This window comes from Bombina bombina, chromosome 1 (genome assembly GCF_027579735.1).
Source record: "Bombina bombina isolate aBomBom1 chromosome 1, aBomBom1.pri, whole genome shotgun sequence".
NCBI classification, from domain to species: Eukaryota; Metazoa; Chordata; class Amphibia; order Anura; family Bombinatoridae; genus Bombina; species Bombina bombina.
The window spans coordinates 1,191,663,145-1,191,688,844 of record NC_069499.1 but is presented as its reverse complement, the minus strand read 5'-3'; the positions used below and the strand labels follow the sequence as shown (position 1 = coordinate 1,191,688,844).

The window sequence follows — 25,700 nt, the reverse complement described above, 5'->3', positions numbered from 1 at the left end:
GTCTCCTCAAATTCAACTGGACCAGAAAACCTGAGACTCTCTCTCTTCTCTGGTGGTTGTCTCAGGGAATATGCTTCCGCAGACCGGAGTGGATCATTGTAACGACCGAGGCCAGTCTGATAGGCTGGGGGGCGGTCTGGGACTCTCTGAAAGCTCAGGACTTATGGTCTCGGGAAGAGTCTCTTCTTCCGATAAACATTTTGGAACTGAGAGCGATATTCAACTCGCTTCAGGCATGGCCTCAACTAGCGGCGGCCAAATTCATCAGATTTCAGTCGGACAACATCACGACTGTGGCGTATATCAATCATCAGATGGGAACAAAGAGTTCCCTAGCGATGAAGGAAGTCGCCAAAATAATCAGGTGGGCGGAGGATCACTCCTGCCATCTATCTGCAATTTACATCCCAGGAGTAGACAACTGGGAGGCGGATTTTCTGAGTCGTCAGACTTTTCACCCGGGGGAGTGGGAACTCCACCCGGAGGTTTTTGCTCAGCTGACCCAGCTATGGGGCATTCCAGAATTGGATCTGATGGCGTCCCGTCAGAACACCAAACTTCCTCTCTACGGGTCCAGGGACCCCAAGGCGGCATTGATAGATGCTCTAGTAGCGCCTTGGTCCTTCAATCTGGCTTATGTCTTTCCACCGTTTCCCCTTCTCCCTCGTCTGGTAACCAGAATCAAGCAGGAGAAGGCTTTGGTAATTCTGATAGAGCCTGCGTGGCCACGCAGGACTTGGTATGCAGACCTAGTGGACATGTCATCTGTCACACCATGGACACTGCCAATGAGGCAGGATCTTCTAATACAGGGTCCATTCAAGCATCCAAATCTAGTTTCTCTGCGGCTGACTGCTTGGAGATTGAACGCTTAATTTTATCTAAGCGTGGTTTCTCTGATTCAGTTATAGATACTCTGATTCAGGCTAGAAAGCCTGTCACCAGGAAAATTTACCGTAAGATATAGGGCGGAAATATCTTTGTTGGTGTGAATCCAAGGGCTACTCGTGGAGTAAGACTAGGATTCCAAGGATATTGTCTTTTCTCCAAGAAGGATTGGAGAAAGGTTTGTCAGCTAGTTCCTTAAAGGGACAGATATCTGCTCTGTCTATTCTTTTACACAAGCGTCTGGCGGAAGTACCAGACGTTCAAGCGTTTGTTCAGGCTTTAGTCAGAATCAAGCCTGTCTATAAACCAGTTGCTCCGCCATGGAGTCTATATTTAGTTCTTTCAGTTCTTCAAGGGGTTCCGTTTGAACTTTTACATTCCATAGATATTAAGTTATTATCTTGGAAAGTTTTGTTTTTGGTAGCTATATCTTCTGCTCGAAGAGTTTCAGAATTGTCTGCTTTGCAGTGTAATTCACCCTATCTGGTCTTCCATGCAGATTAGGTAGTTTTACGTACCAATCCTGGTTTTCTTCCTAAGGTTGTTTCTAATAAGAATATTAACCAGGAAATCATTGTTCCTTCCCTGTGTCCTAATCCAGTTTCTAAGAAGGAACGGCTATTACACAATCTTGATGTGGTTCGTGCTTTGAAATTCTATTTACAAGCAACTAAAGATTTCAGACAAACATCATCTGTTTGTTGTTTATTCTGGTAAGAGGAGAGGTCAGAAAGCGACTGCTACCTCTTTCCTTCTGGCTGAAAAGCATCATCCGATTGGCTTATGAGACTGCTGGGCAGCAGCCTCCTGAACGATTTACAGCTCACTCCACCAGAGCTGTGGCTTCCACATGGGCTTTCAAGAATGAACAGATTTGTAAGGCAGCGACTTGGTCTTCACTGCATACTTTTGCCAAATTTTACAAATTCGATACTTTTGCTTCTTCGGAGGCTATTTTTGGAAGAGAGGTTTTGCAAGCAGTGGTGCCTTCCATTTAAGGTACCTTTCTTGTTCCCTCCCTTCATCCGTGTCCTAAAGCTTTGGTATTGGTATCCCACAAGCAAGGATGAATCCGTGGACTGGATACACCTTGCAAGAGAGAACAGAATTTATGCTTACCTGATTACTTTCTCTTGCGGTGTATCCAGTCCACGGCCCACCCTGGCATTTAAGTCAGGTTAAAAAATTTTCGTTTAAACTACAGTCACCACTGCACCCTATGGTTTCTCCTTTTCTCCTAGCCTTCGGTCGAATGACTGGGGGGTGGAGCTAGGGGGGGAGCTATATGGACAGCTCTGCTGTGTGCTCTCTTTGCCACTTCCTGTAGGGAATGAGAATATCCCACAAGTAAGGATGAATTCGTGGACTGGATACACCGCAAGAGAAAGTAATTTCAGGTAAGCATAAATTCTGTTTTATGTAAGAACTTACCTGATAAATTCATTTCTTTCATATTGGCAAGAGTCCATGAGGCCTACCCTTTTTATGGTTATGATTTTTTTTGTATAAAGCACAATTATTTCCAAATTTCCTTTGATGCTTTCTACTCCTTTCTTTATCACCCCACTGCTTGGCTATTCGTTAAACTGAATTGTGAGCGTGGTGTGGGGGGTGTATTTATAGGCATTTTGAGGGTTGGGAAACTTTGCCCCTCCTGGTAGGATTGTATATCCCATATGTTACTAGCTCATGGACTCTTGCCAATATGAAAGAAATGAATTTATCAGGTAAGTTCTTATATAAATTATGTTTTTCGCTTTTTAAACAAATGTAATTGTTTATAAAACCCAGCATTTTTATTTTCTCTGCATAACACTCAATCGGCAAACCTATAGTTTTGTCTGACAGATTGCAAAGGTGTAATACTTTCTATGGACTTAATTCACTTTGTTCTAAATCACCTGTGTGTTGGGTTTTTTTTTTTTTTTTTTTTTTCCCTCTCCTAAACAAAAAAACATTCAGGTTAATTGCAGTGTTGGCACTTTGAGATGAGCTGCATTAGTGTTGCAGTTTGGGCACTCGGGCTCCAAAAAATTCACCATCACTGAGCTAAGGCCACAAGTGACATTTGAGCATATTCAAACTGCTTGTACATCTGCTGCACGGGCCCAAGTCAAAATAGTGGGTAATAGCTGACAAATAGTCCCTCACAGAAGAGGTGAAACATGAGGTTTGGATGATCATACAAGAAAAAATGCTTCAGTGAGATTTTGGGGGATCAGCACTGCTTATGCACTCTAAGAAAAGCATGCTGATGACACCATAGACATTACCGTAATAAGATTCTTAGCTCCTGCCAAGGAAATGACTCGCCACAACACTAACATGCAAGCTGTATTTCTTGATTGTCATACATCTGATATGGCAGAACCAGGCGCACTGATTGTCCAACCCATCTAAACGCTTTAACTATCTTGCTAAGAGGGGACTCTGAAGTTCCTAACTTGGAAGAGCAAATCGTCATAGCAAGCATGTTTTCTCTGCTGTCTTAATGCATTCCAGCAGTCTACTCTAAACCTCCATAGTTAGCCAGCTTAACGGGAAAGATCAGATCCGCCAGCACTTTAAAGGGACACTGAACCCAATTTTTTTTCTATCGTGATTCAGATAGAGCATGCAATTTTAAGCAACTTTCTAATTTACTCCTATTATCAAATTATTTTCATTCTCTTGGTATCTTTATTTGAAATGCAAGAATGTAAGTTTAGGTACCATCCCATTTTTGGTGAACACAGTGGTGTTCTTGCCGATTGGTGGGTAAATTCACCTACCCATAAACAAATGCTTTCCATGGTCCTGAACCAAAAAATTGCTTAAATGCCCTTTTTCAAATAAAGAAATCAAGAGAACAAAGAAATTGATGATAGGAGTAAGTTAGAAAGTTGCTTAAAATTGCACGCTCTTTCTGAATCACGAAAAAAATTGGGTTCAGTGTCCTTTTTAAGTATATATGGGGAAACCAAACTGTCTTCATCCAACCTCTAGGGACAACCCTTCTTTTGAAGAGGTCAGTTGGCTTTTATAAAAGCTATTATGTACACAGAGGTAAATGCAGTCTGTTTCAGTCAACAAATGTTGAGATTTATAGGTCCAGAAATGTAACACCTTTTTAATTTAGGGAAAATGCTTGTTTTTAAAAAAAACTAAACTGATTTTATAATTGTGACGGACTTGGTCAGTACTAAATTTGAAATAGCTGAATGAATTCAAGAATCTTGGCATGCTGATTGCTTCTGACTTGCTCTAATGTCCTTTGGTAGTTTGACAGGTTTCTTTTCATTTTTATATTAGTGTCTCTTGTTTTGCTACAGTGCAGGTTGCAGTTATGTCACCATTTAACATAATCTGAGTGCTTCTTCAGCAACTTACCTAGCCGCAGTGATTGAGTCTGCCAGCAGGGGCAGCATTTTTCTGTTTACTTCAGTCTAGTTGGGGACTAATTCTCAACTTATTTGGAGAGATTCTAGTGCATCTTTGAAAAAAGTACACCTTATGGTACTTTAAGGAATTCTGGCCCACTCTTCATGTTGCTTCAGTTTAAGGTTTGCAGGCATTTGTTTAAGCACAGCTCTCTTAAGGTCCAGCCACAGCATTTAATTCTGCTTGAGGTCTGGACTTTGACTGAGCCATTGCAACACCTTGATTTTTCTCTTTCAGCTATTCTGTTGTAGATTTGTTGGTGTGCTGGGGATGTTTGTCCTGTTTCATGACCCAATTTCGGCCATGGTTGACTCCATGACTGTAAGGTCTCCAGATCCTGTGGCTGCAAAACGAGCCAAAATCGCCATCCACCCCTATGCTTGACAGTTTATATGCGTTTGGTTTTTGCTAAACGGAGCAGTGCATTATGGCCGACATCTCCACTTTGGTTTTGTCTGTCCAAAGGACATTGTTCCAGAAGTCTTGTGGTTTGTTCAGATGCGACTTTGCAAACCTAAGTCGTGCTGCCATGTTCTTTTTAGAAACTATTTCTCCTAGCAACCCTTCCATAAAACCATACTTGTTCAGTCTTTTTCTAATTGTACTATCATAATTGCTAAAACTTCAGCTTTTATAGAGGTGGTCACACTTGCTGATTATCGATTAATCTAGGGCATTTAATTGGCTGCTTCTTAGCCTCTTAATTCTTATGGAAGCAAGTGGTTTTTTGTTTTTTTTTTCCCCACACACTGCTTCTCCATTTTAGCTTTATTTTTGTTAAATAAATCATGTCACGATGTAATGTCATGTGGTGTTCATCTGAGGTTGTATTTTATGTGTGGTGTATTTGTTTTTTTGTTTTTGTACTATTATACTCTTCAGTCAAGGATGTTCCTTGTGATGATACCACAAGCTGCCCAGACAAAAACACTTGCTGCCGCTTGGAGTCTGGAGAGTGGGGGTGCTGCCCTATAGAGCAGGTAAGATTCTTGTACACCTTTTTTGCTTTTCACACATGCATCTTAATCTGTGTCCCTCCTTGTACACTCATATTTTATGCTCTTCAAGGCTGTGTGTTGTGCTGATCATATACACTGCTGCCCACCGGGTTTTACGTGTTCTGGAGGAAGCTGTGAAAGTGGGCAAGTTTCCATCCCTTGGCTAAGCAAGACCCCTGCTGTGAGGCGTAAGGGTGAGTACAGGCACCTAAAGAATGAATGTCATACTGTTATCACATGCTTGATGTAGAATTGTTTGTTGTTAACTACCGCCTTTCAAAGAACTCTATTACTAATCTCTACAGCAAATGACGTTCCATGTGATGAGACCTCAAGCTGCCCAGACAAGAATACATGCTGCCGACTGGCATCTGGAGAGTGGGGATGCTGCCCAATAGAGCAGGTGAGATCAAGCATGCAAACATATATAAAAAATAGACACCTTTTTTTTTTTTTTGAGGTGGCGATCAAGTGAGATGCCTATGGATCTTTTGGTTTGATACAATGGTCCTGATTTAACTGAAAACTATGATTGCCTATGCCTGATTGAAAAGCCGTTCTTTTGTTAGCCATTAGATGACGTTTAAGTGAGGAATATCTGAATTTCTACCATACAGTTAGGAAGCATTAGTGTTAAGTAGTCAGTTTGGCTGCTCTTTCAGGTTTTTAATGTTGTGTATAATGGTGGTTGTTTTTATCCCACACTCAGTCCTAGATAAGATTTTACTGATGCATATAATTACTGAATGAGTAAACAAATCGTGGTTACTGTTTAGTACTTTTGTGTTTGAAATAACCACTCTATAACTTAATGATGCTCATCTGTTTATGCAAATTCTTTGGCATATATAGACAAATGTTAGTAGAGAGATGAAATGTAAGGGAAAGCTGGCATACAAATTGTAATTTTTCTGTAATTGCGACTGCATGTGATGTATGATGCACTTTAGGTTTTAGACAACTGCAGTTTGTTTAGGTGAGAATATGAACAGTTTGTTTCTGCGAGAATATGAACAGTTTGTTTCTGCATGTGTGGGCTTTTTTTTTTGTTGCTAAACTACATTTGTTAAAGACTTAGTATAGAGCCGAAAGAACATCATGGATATTTGAGCAGTTTGATAATAGTTGTAATAAAGGCTTTGTTTTACGTTTGTGTGCCTGTGCTGGAGGCTTTTTTTTTATTTATTTTTTTAATAAAACAAATTAAGTAGATTGCATTTTCTGCTTTCACTAGGCTGTCTGTTGTAACGATCATGAACACTGCTGTCCCCATGGGTTTACGTGCTCTGGGTCAAGCTGCGTGGGTGTACAGTCTTCTATCCCTTGGTTAACAAAGACCCCTGCTGTGAGGCAGATGGGTGAGTACAGAAATCAACTTTACGAGCTTTTAGATCTTTTTACATATGGTTGCAGTTGTGCAGGTTCTGACTTTACATATCAATTTAATCTCTTCCCGTCCCCTTCTTCCTTCCCTACAGCCAGTGATGTGCCTTGTGATGAGACTTCTAGCTGCCCGGACAAGAACACCTGCTGCAGGCTAGAATCTGGGGAGTGGGGTTGCTGTCCTATTGAGCAGGTGAAAAACTAATTTTTGCTCTTAAATAACTTTGCTATTCTTTCCCTCCTTATTCATTATTTTTTTTTTTTTTTTTTTTTTTTCTTCTCTCCACTGTTTTCCCCCAGATGGAATTATTTAATTTCTTAAATGTAATTAGCAAGTCCATGAGCTAGTGACGTATTGGATATACATTCCTACCAGGAGGGGCAAAGTTTCCCAAACCTCAAAATGCCTATAAATACACCCCTCACCACACCCACAAATCAGTTTTACAAACTTTGCCTCCTATGGAGGTGGTGAAGTAAGTTTGTGCTAGATTCTACGTTGATATGCGCTCCGCAGCAGGTTGGAGCCCGGTTTTCCTCTCAGCGTGCAGTGAATGTCAGAGGGATGTGAGGAGAGTATTGCCTATTTGAATGCAATGATCTCCTTCTACGGGGTCTATTTCATAGGTTCTCTGTTATTGGTCGTAGAGATTCATCTCTTACCTCCCTTTTCAGATCGACGATATACTCTTATATATATATATATATATATATATATATATATATATATATATATATATATATATATATATATATATATATATATATATATATATATATATATATATATATATATATATATATATATATATATATCATTACCTCTGCTGATTTTCGTTTCAGTACTGGTTTGGCTTTCTACAACATGTAGATGAGTGTCCTGGGGCAAGTAAGTCTTATTTTCTGTGACACTCTAAGCTATGGTTGGGCACTTTTTTAATAAGTTCTAAATATTTGTATTCAAAGATTTATTTGCCTTGACTCAGGATGTTCAACAGTCCTTATTTTCAGTCAGTCAGTTTCATATTTGGGATAATGCATTTGAATCAATCATTTTTTCTTACCTTAAAAATTTGACATTTTCCCTGTGGGCTGTTAGGCTCGCGGGGGCTGAAAATGCTTCATTTTATTGCATCATTCTTGGCGCGGACTTTTTTGGCGCAAATTTTTTTTTCTGTTTCCGGCGTCATACGTGTCGCCGGAAGTTGCGTCATTTTTTGACGTTTTTTTGCGTCAAGTGTCGGCGTTCCGGATGTGGCGTCATTTTTGGCGCCAAATGTGGGCGTCTTATTTGGCGCTAAAAAAATATGGGCGTCATTTTTGTCTCCACATTATTTAAGTCTCATTATTGCTTCTGGTTGCTAGAAGCTTGTTCACTGGCATTTTTTCCCATTCCTGAAACTGTCATTTAAGGAATTTGATCAATTTTGCTTTATATGTTGTTTTTTCTATTACATATTGCAAGATGTCCCACGTTGCAACTGAGTCAGAAGATACTTCAGGAAAATCGCTGCCTGGTGCTGGAGCTACCAAAGCTAAGTGTATCTGCTGTAAACTTTTGGTATCTGTTCCTCCAGCTGTTTGTATTGAATGTCATGACAAACTTGTTAATGCAGATAAAATTTCCTTTAGTAAAGTTCCATTACCTGTTGCTGTTCCGTCAACATCTAATACTCAGTGTTCCTGATAACATAAGAGATTTTGTTTCTGAATCCATTAAGAAGGCTTTGTCTGTTATTCCTCCTTCAAGTAAACATAAAAAATCTTTTAAAACTTCTCATTGTTCAGATGAATTTTTAAATGAACATCATCATTCTGATTCTAATAATGGTTCTTCTGGTTCAGAGGATTCTGTTTCAGAGGTTGATGCTGATAAATCTTCATATTTATTTAAAATGGAATTTATTCGTTCTTTACTTAAAGAAGTTCTAATTGCTTTAGAAATTGAGGATTCTGGTCCTCTTGATACTAAATCTAAACGTTTAGATAAGGTTTTTAAATCTCCTGTAGTTATTCCAGAAGTTTTTCCTGTTCCTAGTGCTATTTCTGAAGTAATTTCCAGGGAATGGAATAATTTGGGTAATTAATTTACTCCTTCTAAACGTTTTAAGCAATTATATCCTGTGCCATCTGACAGATTAGAGTTTTGGGACAAAATCCCTAAGGTTGATGGGGCTGTCTCTACTCTTGCTAAGCGTACTTCGATTCCTACGGCAGATGGTACTTCCTTTAAGGATCCTTTAGATAGGAAAATTGAATCCTTTCTAAGAAAAGCTTACTTGTGTTCAGGTAATCTTCTTAGACCTGCTATATCTTTAGCAGATGTTGCTGCAGCTTCAACTATTTGGTTAGAAGCTTTAGCGCAACAAGTAACAGATCATAATTCTCATAGCATTATTATTCTTCTTCAACATGCTAATAATTTTATTTGTGATGCCATCTTTGATATCATTAGGGTTGATGTCAGGTATATGTCTCTAGCTATTTTAGCTAGAAGAGCTTTATGGCTTAAAACTTGGAATGCTGATATGTCTTCTAAGTCTACTCTGCTTTCCCTTTCTTTCCAGGGTAATAAATTATTTGGTTCTCAGTTGGATTCTATTATTTCAACTGTTACTGGAGGGAAAGGAACTTTTTTACCACAGGATAAAAAATCTAAAGGTAAATTCAGGTCTAATAATAGTTTTCGTTCCTTTCGTCACAACAAGGAACAGAAACCTGATCCTTCATCCTCAGGAGCGGTATCAGTTTGGAAACCATCTCCAGTCTGGAACAAATCCAAGCCAGCTTCTAAGTCCACATGAAGGTGCAGCCCTCATTCCAGCTCAGCTGGTAGGGGGCAGATTACGTTTTTTCAAAGAAATTTGGATCAAATCCGTTCACAATCTTTGGATTCAGAACATTGTTTCAGAAGGGTACAGAATTGGCTTCAAAATAAGACCTCCTGCAAAGAGATTTTTTCTTTCCCGTGTCCCAGTAAATCCAGCGAAGGCTCAAGCATTTCTGAAATGTGTTTCAGATCTAGAGTTGGCTGGAGTAATTATGCCAGTTCCAGTTCTGGAACGGGGGCTGGGGTTTTATTCAAATCTCTTCATTGTACCGAAGAAGGAGAATTCCTTCAGACCAGTTCTAGATCTAAAGATATTGAATAGTTATGTAAGGATACCAACATTCAAAATGGTAACTGTAAGGACTATCCTGCCTTTTGTTCAGCAAGGGCATTATGTCTACAATAGATTTACAGGATGCATATCTGCATATTCCAATTCATCCAGATCACTTTCAGTTTCTGAGATTCTCTTTCCTAGACAAGCATTACCAGTTTGTGGCTCTACCGTTTGGTCTAGCAACAGCTCCAAGAATTTTTACAAAGGTTCTCGGTGCCCTTCTGTCTGTAATCAGAGAACAGGGTATTGTGGTATTTCCTTATTTGGACGATATCTTGGTACTTGCTCAGTCTTTACATTTAGCAGAATCTCATACGAATCGACTTGTGGTGTTTCTTCAAGATCATGGTTGGAGGATCAATTTACTAAAAAGTTCATTGATTCCTCAGACAAGGGTAACCTTTTTGGGTTTCCAGATAGATTCAGTGTCCATGACTCTATCTTTGACAGACAAGAGACGTCTAAAATTGATATCAGCTTGTCGAAACCTTCAGTCACAATCATTCCCTTCGGTAGCCTTATGCATGGAAATTCTAGGTCTTATGACTGCTGCATCGGACGCGATCCCCTTTGCTCGTTTTCACATGCGACCTCTTCAGCTCTGTATGCTGAACCAATGGTGCAGGGATTACACAAAGATATCTCAAATAATATCTTTAAAACCGATTGTACGACACTCTGACGTGGTGGACAGATCACCGTTTAATTCAGGGGGCTTCTTTTTGTTCTTCCGACCTGGACTGTAATTTCAACAGATGCAAGTCTTACAGGTTGGGGAGCTGTGTGGGGGTCTCTGACGGCACAAGGGGTTTGGGAATCTCAGGAGGTGAGATTACTGATCAATATTTTGGAACTCCGTGCAATTTTCAGAGCTCTTCAGTCTTGGCCTCTTCTGAAGAGAGAATCGTTCATTTGTTTTCAGACAGACAATGTCACAACTGTAGCATACATCAATCATCAAGGAGGGACTCCCAGTCCTCTAGCTATGAAAGAAGTATCTCGAATTCTGGTTTGGGCGGAATCCAGCTCCTGTCTAGTTTCTGCGGTTCATATCCCAGGTATAGACAATTGGGAAGCGGATTATCTTGCCAAACGTTGCATCCGGGCGAATGGTCTCTTCACCCAGAGGTATTTCTTCAGATTGTTCAAATGTGGGGGCTTCCAGAAATAGATCTGATGGCCTCTCATCTAAACAAGAAACTTCCCAGGTATCTGTCCAGATCCAGGGATCCTCAAGCGGAAGCAGTGGATGCATTGTCACTTCCTTGGAAGTATCATCCTGCCTATATCTTTCCGCCTCTAGTTCTTCTTCCAAAAGTGATCTCCAAAATTCTGAAGGAATGCTCGTTTGTTCTGCTGGTAGCTCCAGCATGGCCTCACAGGTTTTGGTATGCGGATCTTGTCCGGATGGCTTCTTGCCAACCGTGGACTCTTCCGTTAAGACCAGACCTTCTGTCTCAAGGTCCTTTTTTCCATCAGGATCTCAAATCCTTAAATTTAAAGGTATGGAGATTGAACGCTTGATTCTTAGTCAAAGAGGTTTCTCTGACTCTGTGATTAATACTATGTTACAGGCTCGTAAATCTGTATCTAGGGAGATATATTAGAGTCTGGAAGACTTATATTTCTTGGTGTCTTTCATCATTTTTCCTGGCATTCTTTTAGAATTCCAAGAATTTTACAGTTTCTTCAGGATGGTTTGGATAAAGGTTTGTCTGCAAGTTCCTTGAAAGGACAAATCTCTGCTCTTTCTGTTCTTTTTCACAGAAAGATTGCTAATCTTCCTGATATTCATTGTTTTGTACAAGCTTTGGTGCGTATAAAACCTGTTAAGTCAATTTCTCCTCCTTGGAGTTTGAATTTGGTTCTGGGGGCTCTTCAAGCTCCTCCGTTTGAACCTATGCATTCATTGGACATTAAATTACTTTCTTGGAAAGTTTTTTGTTCCTTTTGGCCATCTCTTCTGCCAGAAGAGTTTCTGAATTATCTGCTCTTTCTTGTGAGTCTCTTTTTTTGATTTTTCATCAGGATAAGGCGGTGTTGTGAATTCCAACAACATTAGTAGAGAGATTGTGGTTCCTTCATTATGTCCTAATCCTAAGAATTCTAAGGAGAAATCATTGCATTCTTTGGATGTGGTTAGAGCTTTGAAATATTATGTTGAAGCTACTAAGACTTTCCGAAAGACTTCTAGTCTATTTGTTATCTTTTCCGGTTCTAGGAAAGGTCAGAAGGCCTCTGCCATTTCTTTGGCATCCTGGTTGAAATCTTTAATTCATCATGCTTATGTTGAGTCGGGTAAAACTCCGCCTCAAAGGATTACAGCTCATTCTACTAGGTCAGTTTCTACTTCCTGGGCGTTTAGGAATGAAGCTTCGGTTGATCAGATTTGCAAAGCAGCAACTTGGTCCTCTTTGCATACTTTTACTAAATTCTACCATTTTGATGTGTTCTTCTTCTGAAGCAGTTTTTGGTAGAAAAGTACTTCAGGCAGCTATTTCAGTTTGAATCTTCTGCTTATGTTTTCATTTAAACTTTATTTTGGGTGTGGATTATTTTCAGCAGGAATTGGCTGTCTTTATTTTATCCCTCCCTCTCTAGTGACTCTTGTGTGGAAAGATCCACATCTTGGGTAGTCATTATCCCATACGTCACTAGCTCATGGACTCTTGCTAATTACATGAAAGAAAACATAATTTATGTAAGAACTTACCTGATAAATTCATTTCTTTCATATTGGCAAGAGTCCATGAGTCCCACCCCTTTTTTTGTGGTGGTTATGATTTTTTTGTATAAAGCACAATTATTCCAATTCCTTATTTTTTATGCTTTCGCACTTTTTTCTTATCACCCCACTTCTTGGCTATTCTTTAAACTGAATTGTGGGTGTGGTGAGGGGTGTATTTATAGGCATTTTGAGGTTTGGGAAACTTTGCCCCTCCTGGTAGGAATGTATATCCCATACGTCACTAGCTCATGGACTCTTGCTAATATGAAAGAAATGAATTTATCAGGTAAGTTCTTACATAAATTATGTTTTTCCCTTCTCTCTGCCTTCACCAGGCTGTGTGCTGTCCTGACCATGAACATTGCTGTCCCCATGGTTACACATGCTCAGAAGAAAGTTGCACAAGTGGACAGGTTTCCATTCCCTGGTTCAGAAAAACACCCTCTATGAGGCATGAAGGTGAGAATAGAAATTGCCTGATGCAATGGTACCTTCATTCTTTAGATGAGGGACAGAGGTTTGAATTACTATTCCTAGAACCAAGCTTTGTGGCAATCTGAACAGATATAGAGGGTCAGAGGATTTGTAGAAGAGAAGTCAATATGAGGAAAGAGGATCAGGTGACTGGTATGGGAGGAAAAAGAGGACTGATACTTTTTATATTTAACCGGTTTATAAAAGCGGGTATTTTAAAGGGATGTGGAACACAACATTTCATCTTGATTTGGATAGCGCATACCATTTTAAACCACTTTCAAATGTAATGTATATTATCTAACTTGCTTAGTTCTTGTTGTATCCTTTGTTGAAAATCACATTTAGGATACACTCAGGAGCTTGTAGCTAGTGTGTAATAAAAAATGAAAATTTGATGAGATGGAGATTTATTTATAATTCCTAAGCTACTAGCCAAGGCAAAATGTCACTCGCCACTTCTGATCCTGCCCACACCCACTACTCCACCTATCTTCGCACATATGTTTAGCCATTGTGAAACACCTTATTGTGCAGTTATTTTTATTTTATATCATAAATTAAATAATGCTACATCCTATAATATAAAAGGCCAAATGTGTCCGAAGCTGTCATGCGCAGTAGTGACAGCACGAGGACAAACACACCTGGCCTTACCGGACATGCTGTTTGCAGCTAAAGTGGGCGTGGCCGGGTGGGAGCATGGGCGTGGTCAGCACGAGAGAGAGTGGAGAGAAATAGAAAGAGGAGGAGAGACAAAGATGGGAGAGCAAAAGGGGGGGAGCAAAAGAGGGAGAGGGGGGAGAAAGCAAGGGGTGGGACCGCTGTACTGCAAAAAATGGCTTTAGGACTAGTACAGTAATAAATTAACAAATAAGTGCATAGCAGTTGGCAACATAAACTAGGGGTTTTGGGGAAGGCCACAGCTGGATTTAAAAAAAGTTGTTGAACATAGAGAATACAGAGTGCTGACTGCCGTAGGTCGTAGAAGACCTAGAGTTCTGTGATAGAGAATCAATAATAAGCTGTTACTAAGGACCGTACTCACATACTAGAGCTAATGACTGAGCTCTTGGTTAAAAACGCCCGAGTTAGAGAACAGGAGACTGCAGGATCCAAGGATTAAATATTTATTTAAAACATTAAAACCATACATAGGACAATATCTAGCACACAGGAATCCGGACAATTTTTTTTTTTTTTCCCACTCAACTTTCTTATCCACTTTCACTCTTCCTCTCCAATCCCTCTCTTCCCCTGTTTACCCTCTCAGAAGTAACACTCTAAGCACTAATGGAGTCCCTACAACTCTAGAGAAATAACTTGGCCTAATACCTTCAGATAATAGTTTTAGCACATAGCCCAATATGTGTCAGTGCTGCAGTAGGAGTGTACATTTTGCAAATACAATGTGCAAACTTTGCTACTTACAACACCCCACAGTGAGTGAATGTTGATTCAACTTCACTCACTAAATTTATCTCACCACAGTTATATTTTTCTCTAGCAAATGGCTAGTGGGCAAGTGGAAATTTGTGTATGCACACACGCGAGTGAAAGTTAGTTAACTTTGAGTCTGAAGTCTGTTGTTTAACCTCTCAGAAGTAACTGCCTAAGCAAGGCAGAGATTGCAGAGGAATAGTGAAAGTGGAGAAGGTAGAGTTAAAAGAGAATGGAGAAAGAGTGAAGAGACCTTAGAGGTGAAAGATATGGCCGGAGAGAGAAGACAGAGGGTAAAAAGAGATCGAAGGGAGTTGAGAGATGGTTAATTGCGAAAAGGGAGAGATAATAAAAAAATATCTCTATCTACAGGTCTGCTATGATCTTCCATGACTGTCAGCGCTCTGCATTTTCTCAATTCAACAACTTCCATTTTTTTTATCCGTTTATTTTCTTCCCCAGAACATCTAGTTTGTTTCTAACTGCTATGAACTTATTTTTCTTTATTGTATGTAGCATAATTGTTTTATTTTATACCATAATAAAGTAGATATTACAAAAGTGTTTCACAGTTGCTAAATATGCAGAAAGGAGTGGGGTAATATTTTGTCTTGTCTAGTAGCTTAGGACTTGAAAATATATAGATATAGATGATGGCACTTTTTTAATGGACATTAATAAACACCTTGAGATTCTAATCTAAAAATCTGTCATAGTAAAAAAAAAAATAATAATAATTTTTTTATATTCTGAAAATTAGTATGAGATTAGCAGTTAACAAAAAAAAAAAACCAAAAATATTTTAAAGCAATTGGCGCAGCTTTGTTATGTTTCTCCTCACCGCTGAGGTGAATTGGGGATAGTTATCGATAGTTTACTAGAAACTACAACTATTGAATGAGCAATATAATAGTGCAGACTCCACTTAATATTGCTAAACAGGAATTCAAAAGTCCACTATTTTTCAAATATTTAACTGCTAATCTTAATTAGTTTTCCTTCTATTGGCAGTAAGAGTCCTCAATGATGTTCATAACCTGAGGGAATACTATTCCTGGAAAACAAGAGGAGTCAGACACCAAAACAAGACTACAAATATCCCTTCCCCCTACCCTCCAGTAGTTATTTACCTCATCTCATGGAGGTAGGCAGAAAAAGGTGCTCTGTAATAAAGAAGTAGTTTATCACAATTTGGCTCTGGGGTTCATATACCCATATAAATCTGACTATATAATATTAGTTGATGCTGGGCTTCTTATGCCTCTTTCCAGTCTACTTCCCCCCCCCCCCCCCCAATTTCTCAGTGTTAAACTCGGTTATCAGACTCGTATGGGTAAGTTGTCCCCTCTTTCATGGCATTTTCTCTAATAAGAGGTAGATGTCTTGTCCCTGGGTTATGTATGACCCGCTTACAGATGGCAATTTACCATGGTTCCCCGGTGTAACGGGTAGAGCTGGATGGTGCTCTGGCATGGTGGTATGCAGGCTATGGACAAGCTTGGTAATTATATTTTTTTTTTTTTTTTTTTTTTTTTTTTAAAGAAGCATCTTATAGCGCTGGCTAGGTGTTTGTACTGAAGCTGTACTTGTGGCTGGTACTCTGGTCATCCCGGCCTTCTATTATACTGTCCAACACACACCGGATGGCACCTGGTATCAAGAGCTAAGCAGGTTCGGAATGGTTCACTAACACCCTGTGTACAGGCTATCCCTTATGATCATTTTGGTTACTTCAGGTCACAGGCTTTGTGCTCATGCATTCCTTAGTGGTGGGAGGTGACGCTGCCTCACTGGGGATGGCGTTTTGTGCCATTTCCGCTCCAGGTTCGTTGCACAGTAGTTTCGTTGGGAGGGCTGTGGCATCGTGACTCAACTGGTCTGGTAAGGTGCCCTAAACAGGACTTTCCAGTTGTGCGTGTCGGGACTGAATTTCTGTGTATTTGTTCAATATTTTTCATACACAATGGCTGACTCCGTGGAGAGTCTGTTTTATCAACTGGGTCCCCCAAAGGAGGATTCACGCTATGCTCCTTTCACCTCTCGTATATTGAGATCAGGGGGCAGGTGCTCAGGCTGCGGCACCAGGTTTGTCGTCTACAGTAGATACTGACGGCTCTTCCATGCCCTAGACTACAGAGGCTATACACCTAGTCAACATAGGACTCTTAGGTCGCATCAGGGCCGGGTGGTGTATTTGATTCTACTCCGGCTGGAGGGAGTCTGTTGGTGGGCGGATTTATCGGATGAGTTAGGTGACGGCAAGGTGTCCGGTTTTCACATGGGGGAGAGGGTATACTTCCCTCCAGTGAGATCATGGGTGTGGTGGTTGACATCACGGCTATCTTTTCCAGGAAGCCTTCTGAAGCGGATACTTCAGTTGCCTTTGAGAAGGACTTGGTGTCCGATGACCCTGGAGAATGAGTCGGAGGGGATGACTGGATTTAATGTACAGCAGCTCTGGATTCTTCTAGATAGGATCTCTTCTAACCTGGACGCCCTGGCAGCTTTATCTGGAGATGGAACGGGTTTGGGACTTTGATTCTAAGCCACTGGTTTTCAAACTTGTCCTCAAGCCACATTTTGAGGATATCTGAACTGGAGCACAGGTGAAATAATCAGCTGATTAGTAGACAGTTATTTTATTTGCTCTCATCAAGGTAATCCAGAAAATCTGGACTGTTAGGGAGTCTTGAGGACAGGTTTAAAAAAACAGTGTTCTAGGCTGGGCGCTTTCCCTGCTTTTCCCTTTTATCTCTTGTATCGTTTCTAGGGAAAGAGGGGATAAACTGTTGAAAATCTCAGACAAAGGAAATTCGGTATCCTGTTCTGAGGAATATGCAGTGGCATGGCACTTCATTCTCACCTTAAAGAGCAGGCCCTACAGCTGAACTTGTGGTTTTTATGCCCTTGTTCCTGATAAAGGGCTTAGAGGAATATCTCAGGATGCTGTCCCTTCAGGCGGGTGCTTTATTTGTCAGCAGTGGGCATTTCTGCAGTCTCAGAAGCTGCGAGATCCTGGTTGATAGCGAAGAAGAATGTAACAACTCTGGAAGAGATCCAGGACAAGGTCGGCTTTCTGAGTTTTGCTAACTACTATGTTAGGGAAGCTATTCTTCACATTCTTCTATCTGAGAATTTCTGATGTGGCTTATTTGGCTAGGAGAGTTTTGTCGCAGCTGGGAAAACATGTTCCTAAACTTGACTCTTTAGCTTCATCTCTTGGGAGCAAGGACATTGGTGGTCAGGCTTTACAGGATCCTGTCAATTCGGTAGGGAGTGACTGTTTTCCCTTGGTCATTGTCCAGAAAGGAGGTACCATTTGCTTGGTTTCATTTGTTTGCTTAGACAGTGGAATGGTGATCATTCATACTTCTCGCAGAATGTTTTTTTGTTTTTTGGGTGAGTATGTTCTCTGCACTTCCTTGGCGACTGCCTCTTCGCAGGGATTTGTTGTCCGAGGGCCCTTTCTTTTATCAGGATCTGGTTACTTTTCAGTTAAAGGGACACTGAACACAATTTTTTTTTTCTTTTGTGATTCAGATAGCGCATACAATTTTAAGCAACTTTCTAATTTACTCCTATTAACTATTCTTAATTCTCTTGGTATCTATATTTAAAAGGCAAGAGTGTAAGTTTAGATGCCGGCCCATTTATGGTGAACCTGGGTTGTTCTTGCTGATTGGTGGATAAATTCATCCACCAATAAGTCATGTCCAGAGTCCTGAACCAAAAAAGCTTGGATATCTTTTTCAAATAAAGATAGCAAGGAAACGTAGAAAAATTAATAGGAGTAAATTAGAAAGTTGCTTAAAATTGTATGCTCTATCTGAATCGCAAAAGAAAAAAATGTGGGTTCAGTGTGTCCCTTTAACTGCTTGAATATTAAATGGTTAGAGAGGATTTTATCTCTGACTATTTCTCCCTTCAGGTTGGCTGACCTGTTATTCGGGCTTGTTCAGAGTTCTTTCTTTCTTTCCTTCTTTCTTTCCTTCTTTCTTTCTTTCTTTCCTTCTTTCTTTCTTTCTTTCTTTCTTTCCTTCTTTCTTTCTTTCCTTCTTTCTTTCTTTCTTTCTTTCTTTCTTTCTTTCTTTCTTTCCTTCTTTCTTTCTTTCTTTCTTTCTTTCTTTCTTTCTTTCCTTCTTTCTTTCCTTCTTTCTTTCCTTCTTTCTTTCTTTCCTTCTTTCTTTCTTTCTTTCCTTCTTTCTTTCCTTCTTTCTTTCCTTCTTTCTTTCCTTCCTTCTTTCCTTCCTTCTTTCTTTCCTTCTTTCTTTCGTTCCTTCTTTCCTTCTTTCTTTCCTTCTTTCTTTCCTTCTTTCTTTCCTTCTTTCTTTCCTTCTTTCTTTCCTTCTTTCTTTCCTTCTTTCTTTCCTTCTTTCTTTCCTTCTTTCTTTCCTTCTTTCTTTCCTTCTTTCTTTCTTTCCTTCTTTCTTTCCTTCCTTCTTTCTTTCTTTCCTTCTTTCTTTCTTTCCTTCTTTCTTTCTTTCCTTCTTTCTTTCCTTCCTTCTTTCTTTCTTTCCTCCCTTCTTTCTTTCTTTCTTTCTTTCTTTCTTTCTTTCTTTCCTTCTTTCTTTCTTTCTTTCTTTCTTTCTTTCTTTCTTTCTTTCTTTCTTTCTTTCCTTGAGATTGGACTGGGTTATCCAGACTCAACTCTTTTGAAAAAGTCTGCACGCTAGCGGAAGAAACGCGTAGAGTATTATCCAGGACTAAGTTTGGACGTTTAGAGCAGTCGTAGCTCTAAAAGCGAAGTTCCCTAAGTTTGGACATTCAGAGCAGCCATAGCTCTAAAAGCGAACCTTTCCTATTGCTACAGTTCCGGTGAACGCCAGGAAGAAGCATCGAGATTGCATCGCATAGAGGAGCCGGGTCAGAAGGACTTAACTCCGTTAATGCGGAGTATTGAGCACCCAAAAAGGGAACATTGTATATGGTTTTCACCAGATGAAAGACTTTGTTTTAACTGCATCATTTTTTATTAAACATTGTAAGTGTAACCTTTAAAGTGCAGTTGCGAGTGTTGTGTATTATTGCACTTGAGACTCTTTTGCGCTTTTCTTTTAGAGTGAAAGTTTCTGCCCTACCCCATTTGGTGTGAAGGATACATTTGGTAAAAATAAGCAGCAGTGGACTCAAGGCACATATTGATCTTATAAATTGGAGTGGTAAAGTTGTAAACATTATATTTTGTTTAATTGCATATAAATCATTGTATGTATTTGGCACTATAGGGATAGCTGGTGCCTTTTTGTATTAAGGTCTTGTTCAGCTACTCATACATAATATATAATTGAATTGAAGACATAGGTAGAGAATCTTTACTTTATTATTTATAAGAATCGTTATCCAAAGAGGGTGTTGGTGCCAATTAGTTTGTGTGTGTTTAGGCTTTGGGACTTTTCTTTGTCATTTCCTCGGTTTAATAACTGGACACCAGCCCCAAGTAGTTGCTCCTTAGGGGGCATGTTTTTGTTTTATTGGTGCAAAGTCGGTTTGAGCTTCAGTTCTATTGCATTTATGCCATTTGAAGTTGGCGTTGTTACAATTGTGTGTACGATCAGTGAGAGATGGGCTTGGCTCCTTATTTTGGGGGTCTTTTGGCCTCGGTCATCAGATAAGAGCTCAATTGAGTGGGGTGCCCTTTGTTTAGGGAGTTATGGTTGATGCGTTTTCAGGCAGGGTGCCTTATATTATTGCCCTATATTATCGTTATTATTTTATTTATTTTTTCCCCTGCCCTATATATCTTTTCTATATCCCTCCAGTAGTTCAGCCAAGTATAAAAGTCTTGTTTGGGTTATTTTTGTCGCCTCCTGGTGGTCATGAATAGTATTCCCACAGGTTATGAATGTCGTCATGGACTCACTGCCAAGGAAATGATCAGGTGAGCATAATTTTTAGCTTTTGCTTTGAACAGCTTTTTTTTTTTTTTTATCCCACATTGTGTTCCTCTTTTTTATTGAGAAATATGCATGCAAATCAGAGCTAGCTAAGCACTGCTTTGTTGTCTACATGAGACAGAAAATCTATATTAGTTTTATATTAGTCCTCTAAATATAGAGCACCATTTACCTAATTGAAACTCTGCTCTTTGTTCAGTTGGCAATGTATCCTGTGACGCTACCACAGTCTGCCCAGACAAGAATACGTGTTGCCGTATGGAGTCTGGCGCATGGGGTTGTTGTCCTATAGAGGAGGTAAGATTTTTTTTTGTGCGAATTAATTTAACAATATTAAAACAAAGCACTAATTGGTGCTAACTACATGTTTGGTTTTCTAACAGGCTGTATGTTGTCCTGACCACTGGCACTGTTGTCCTAAAGGCTTTTCATGTGATGCCCAGGGATCATGTGTGCTTGGAGACCTCTCCATACCCTGGTTTCAAAAGACTCCAGCTTTGCACAGCCACACTGTGAAATGTGATGCTACATACAGCTGTGCCCAGGGTACCACCTGCTGCCCAACTGAGACTGGAGACTGGGCTTGTTGCCCTCTGGAAGAGGTTAGCTACATCCATCCTGATATTTTCTTGCATAAATAGAAAGCCAAACCTAACAAACTGACTTGCATGAAAGTAATTATAACTATCAAAGTATCAACAATGAGAGTTCAGCATTAATAAAACGTTGCAAAATTTATTTGATCAAGAAAATGGAGAGACGCACTCACTGAGACAGAACAATAGCTAGAAAAACTTCTGTGCTTGTCCACAAGGCCAGTGCCACTCGGGGTGCAGTCTCTTTTTGCACACTATGCCTTTTCACAGAGAAAAAATATCCTGTAGCATATGTCTGATCCTGCCCAATGACAGTCCAGCACCGAAATACCAGGCAATTATTCTCTGAACAAGACCAACAAACCCCAGACGTACATTTCGGCATCTCTTGGGCCTTGTCGGTGAGGTGCAGTTGCATATCTCTAGGGCATGTGTGCAAGGAGTCCAACGTCTGGTTTCCCCCTTTTACTCTTAGGGAGACCTAAACGATCGTCTGGGGTTGTTGTTTCTCTTGTTCAGAGAGGAATTGCCTGGTATTTCGGTGCTGGACTGTCATTGGGCAGGGTCAGACTGATATGCTATAGGATATTTTTTTCTCTGTGAAGGGGCATAGTGTGCTAAGAGTATGCACCCTGAGTGGCACCCAAAAATGAACAGGCACGGAAGTTTTTCCCGCTTTTGTTCTGTCTCAGCTGAGTGCATCTCTCTTTTTATATTAAAATTTATTTGATGCAATAAACTGTGGAAACTGTATCAAAATAAAAACTGATACACACAGTAGTGGCACATAGTACTGGCCAATATTACGTCATTGAGAAAGGCAGAAGCCGAAACGCATATGATGTAGGAGGTATTGTTAATTGGCACTATGTACCACAGAGAGATATAGAGATGTATCTATCTCTATATATTATAAGATTTCCTCATATGTATTGCATCTAATAAATTGTGTTGGGACATTTCTGCATGTGCTCCCCCCCTCCCTGATCTGTGGTTCAAGTCCGGAACATGCCACTGTGTAGTGAACTCTAATTATAACTAGCCTTGAAAGTTGCAGTGGCTTCTTGTCTTACCCTTCTAGCATTAAACTGGCATACCTCAGTACTTTCTAAAGCCTTCTTCCTCATTTTATATTCCTCCACAATGTGTTGATCATGCTGCCCCCAGATCTCTCAAGGTGGCAATATGTGACGGCTCAGAGCTGTCATTAGCACTCATCAATCATCTTCAAGGCATGGACCACGTCCAAGTTATGTAATAGACGCTCCTTCTTAGAAGAAGGATTAGGACACCATGAAGGAACAACAATTTCCTGATATTCTTATTTGAAACAACCTTAGGAAGAAAAACAGGTTTGGTACGTAAACCACCTTATCAGAATGAAATATAAGATAAGGCGAATCACATTGTAACGCTGAAAGCTCAAACTCTTCGAGCAGAAGAAATAGCAACTAAAAATAGAACTTTCCAAGATAACAGTTTAATGTCTATGGAATGCATGGGTTCAAACGGAACCCCTTGAACTCGAAGAACTAAATTAAAGGGAGGAGTTGTGTAGCAGCCAAAAAAATTTTTTTATTAACCCTCATGAGGCATGATCACTATTTGATACGAACAACTCATCAATTTCTATTGGACAAAATATACAGTGGATTGAGATAATATCCAATAAATAAGCATATTATATTCAGCACTCCAGATTTACACAGATCTTAGTTTCTCTTGTAAGGTGTATCCAGTCCACGGATTCATCCATTACTTGTGGGATATTCTGCTTCCCAACAGGAAGCTGCAAGAGGATCACCCACAGCAGAGCTGTCTATATAGCTCCTCCCCTAACTGCCACCTCCCAGTCATTCTCTTGCAGCTCTCGACAAGGGAAGTAGCTAGAGATGTGGTGCATTAATGTAGTTTATCTTCAATCAAAAGTTTATTATTTTCAAATGGTACTGGAGTTGTACTATTTTAGCCTCAGGCAGGAAGTTGAAGAGTCTGCCTGTGGTTTTCTGATTATCTTAGCAGTTTGTAACTAAGATCCACTGCTGTTCTCACACATAACTGAAGAGATGGGTAACTTCAGCTGGGGGAATAGCGTGCAGGGTCTCCTGCTCTGAGGTATGTGCAGTTTTAAATTTTTCTAGAGAGATAAGCTAGAAAATGCTGACAATACCAGATTTATTTAAGGTAAGCCTGATTAGTGATTTAATAGTGACTGGTATCATTCTTGCTGTAAATGGTAATATTTTTGTTAATTACTCTCATTACTGAATAGATATAACGTTTGCTTGAGATATATAAACGTTTATTACAATTTGGTGATGACACTTTATTCTGGGGCCCAGTTTTCCACATGGCTGACTAGATTTTGCCTAGGGATAGTTTTTTTAAGGCCCTCTCACTGTGAGTACAGGTTGGGAGGAGCCTATTTTCGCGCCTAAATTGTGCAGTAGTTTTTGGAGCTTGAGACATCAAGCTTCCCTGAAGGAGTCCCCTGAACATATAGGACCTCTCTAAAGGGTTTTTGTGCCTTCCAAAGTCGTATGGGCAGGTAGGAGCCACAGTAGAGCTGTGGCAGTTGCTTGTGACTGTTTCAAAACGTTTATCATTTTTTTTTTTTTTTTTTTTTTTTATCCGGTTTTGAAACTAAGGGGTTAATCATCCATTTGCAATTGGGTGCAATGCTATTTCAGTCTATTATACACACAGTGAAAAAAAACAGTAAAATCTACGAAATTTTTACAGTTTCTGTGATTGTTTTTTTTTTTCTCTTAAAGGCACAGTACCGTTTTTATTTTTTGCTTGTTCAGTTATTAAAGTGTTTTCCAAGCTTGCTGGTCTCATTACTAGTCTGTTAAACATGTCTGACATAGAGGAAACTCATTGTTCATTATGTTTAGAAGCCATTGTGGAACCCCCTCTTAGAATGTGTACCAAATGCACTGATTTTACTATAGATTACAAAGACCATATTCTGGCTTTAAAAAATTTATCACCAGAAGAAATTGAAAAGGAGGAAGTTATGTCGTCTAACTCTCCCCACGTGTCAGAACCTATAAATCCTGCTCAGGGGACGCCAAGTACATCTAGTGCTCCTATTGCGTATACCTTGCAAGACATGGCGGCAGTTATGAATCGTACCCTTACAGAGGTATTATCTAAACTGCCAGGATTGCAAGGAAAGCGAGACAGCTCTGGGACTAGAATAAATACAGAGCTCTCTGAAGCTTTAGTGGCTATGTCTGATACACCCTCAAAATGTGCTGAAGCAGGGGAGCTTCAATCTGTGGGTGATTTTTCTGATTCAGGGAAGATACTTCAACCTGATTCTGATATGTATACATTTAAATTTAAGCTTGAGCACCTCCGCATATTGCTCAGGGAGGTCTTAGCAACTCTGGACGACTGTGACACTATTGTAGTCCCAGAGAAATTATGTAGATTAGATAAATACTATGCAGTACCTACTTATACTGATGTTTTTCCAATCCCTAAGAGGTTTTCTGAAATTATTACTAAGGAATGGGATAGACCAGGTGTACCGTTCTCTCCCCCTCCTGTTTTTAAAAATAGATGTTTCCTATAGACCTACACGGGACTTATGGCAGACGGTCCCTAAGGTGGAGGGAGCAGTTTCTACTCTAGCTAAGCGTACCACTATCCCTATCGAGGACAGTTGTGCTTTCCTAGATCCAATGGATAAAAAATTAGAGGGTTACCTTAAGAAAATTTTTATTCAACAAGGTTTTATTCTCCAGCTTCTTGCATGCATTGCCCCAGTCACTGCTGCTGCGGCTTTCTGGTTTGAGTCTCTAGAGGAGGCTCTACAGGTTGAAACCCCGTTGGAAGATATTATTAACAAGCTTAGGGCCCTTAAGCTAGCCAATTTATTTGTTTCTGACGCCGTTGTTCATTTAGCCAAGCTAACGGATAAAAATTCAGGTTTTGCTATTCAGGCGCGTAGGGCGCTATGGCTTAAATCCTGGTCAGCTGATGTGACTTCAAAGTCAAAACTTCTCAACATTCCCTTCAAAGGACAGACCCTATTCAGGCCTGGACTGAAGGAGATAATTTCTGACATCACTGGAGGAAAAGGTCACGCCCTTCCTCAAGATAGGTCCAACAAATTAAAGACCAGACAGTCTAGTTTTCGGCCCTTTCGAAACTTCAAGAGTGGCGCAGCTTCAACTTCCTCTAACACAAAACAAGAGGGAACTTTTGCCCAGTATAAGCCGGTCTGGAGACCTAATCAGGCTTGGAACAAGGGGAAACAGGCCAAAAAGCCTGCTGCTGCCTCTAAGAGCATGAAGGAGCAGCCCCCGATCCGGAATCGGATCTAGTAGGGGCAGACTCTCTCTCTTCGCCCAGGCTTGGGCAAGAGATGTCCAGGATCCCTGGGCATTGGAAATTGTGTCCAAGGGTTATCTTCTGGAATTCAAAACCTCTCCCCCAAAAGGGAGATTTCATCTCGCATTTATCTGCAAACCAGATAAAGAGAGGCATTCTTACATTGTGTTCAAGATCTCCTAGTTATGGGAGTGATCCACCCAGTTCCGCAGAAAGAACAGGGGCAGGGCTTCTATTCAAATCTGTTTGTAGTTCCCAAGAAAGAGGGAACATTCAGACCAATCTTAGATCTCAAGATCTTAAACAAATTTCTCAGAGTCCCATCTTTCAAGATGGAGACTATTCGAACCATCCTTCCTATGATCCAG

At 40.1% G+C, this 25,700-nt stretch overlaps 1 protein-coding gene across 1 annotated transcript in view; it reads left to right on the top strand.

Annotated features, from left to right (window-relative positions):
• The window catches only part of GRN (granulin precursor), a 117,765-nt gene that overhangs the window by 66,341 nt on the left and 25,724 nt on the right, over nucleotides 1-25,700 (top strand). The window contains exons 17-24 of the mRNA XM_053699984.1: nucleotides 5,191-5,288; nucleotides 5,377-5,500; nucleotides 5,612-5,709; nucleotides 6,541-6,664; nucleotides 6,785-6,882; nucleotides 12,920-13,043; nucleotides 20,592-20,689; nucleotides 20,776-20,994. Of these exons, the coding sequence (XP_053555959.1) occupies nucleotides 5,191-5,288; nucleotides 5,377-5,500; nucleotides 5,612-5,709; nucleotides 6,541-6,664; nucleotides 6,785-6,882; nucleotides 12,920-13,043; nucleotides 20,592-20,689; nucleotides 20,776-20,994 (983 nt within the window). The remainder of the gene's footprint in view (nucleotides 1-5,190; nucleotides 5,289-5,376; nucleotides 5,501-5,611; nucleotides 5,710-6,540; nucleotides 6,665-6,784; nucleotides 6,883-12,919; nucleotides 13,044-20,591; nucleotides 20,690-20,775; nucleotides 20,995-25,700) is intronic.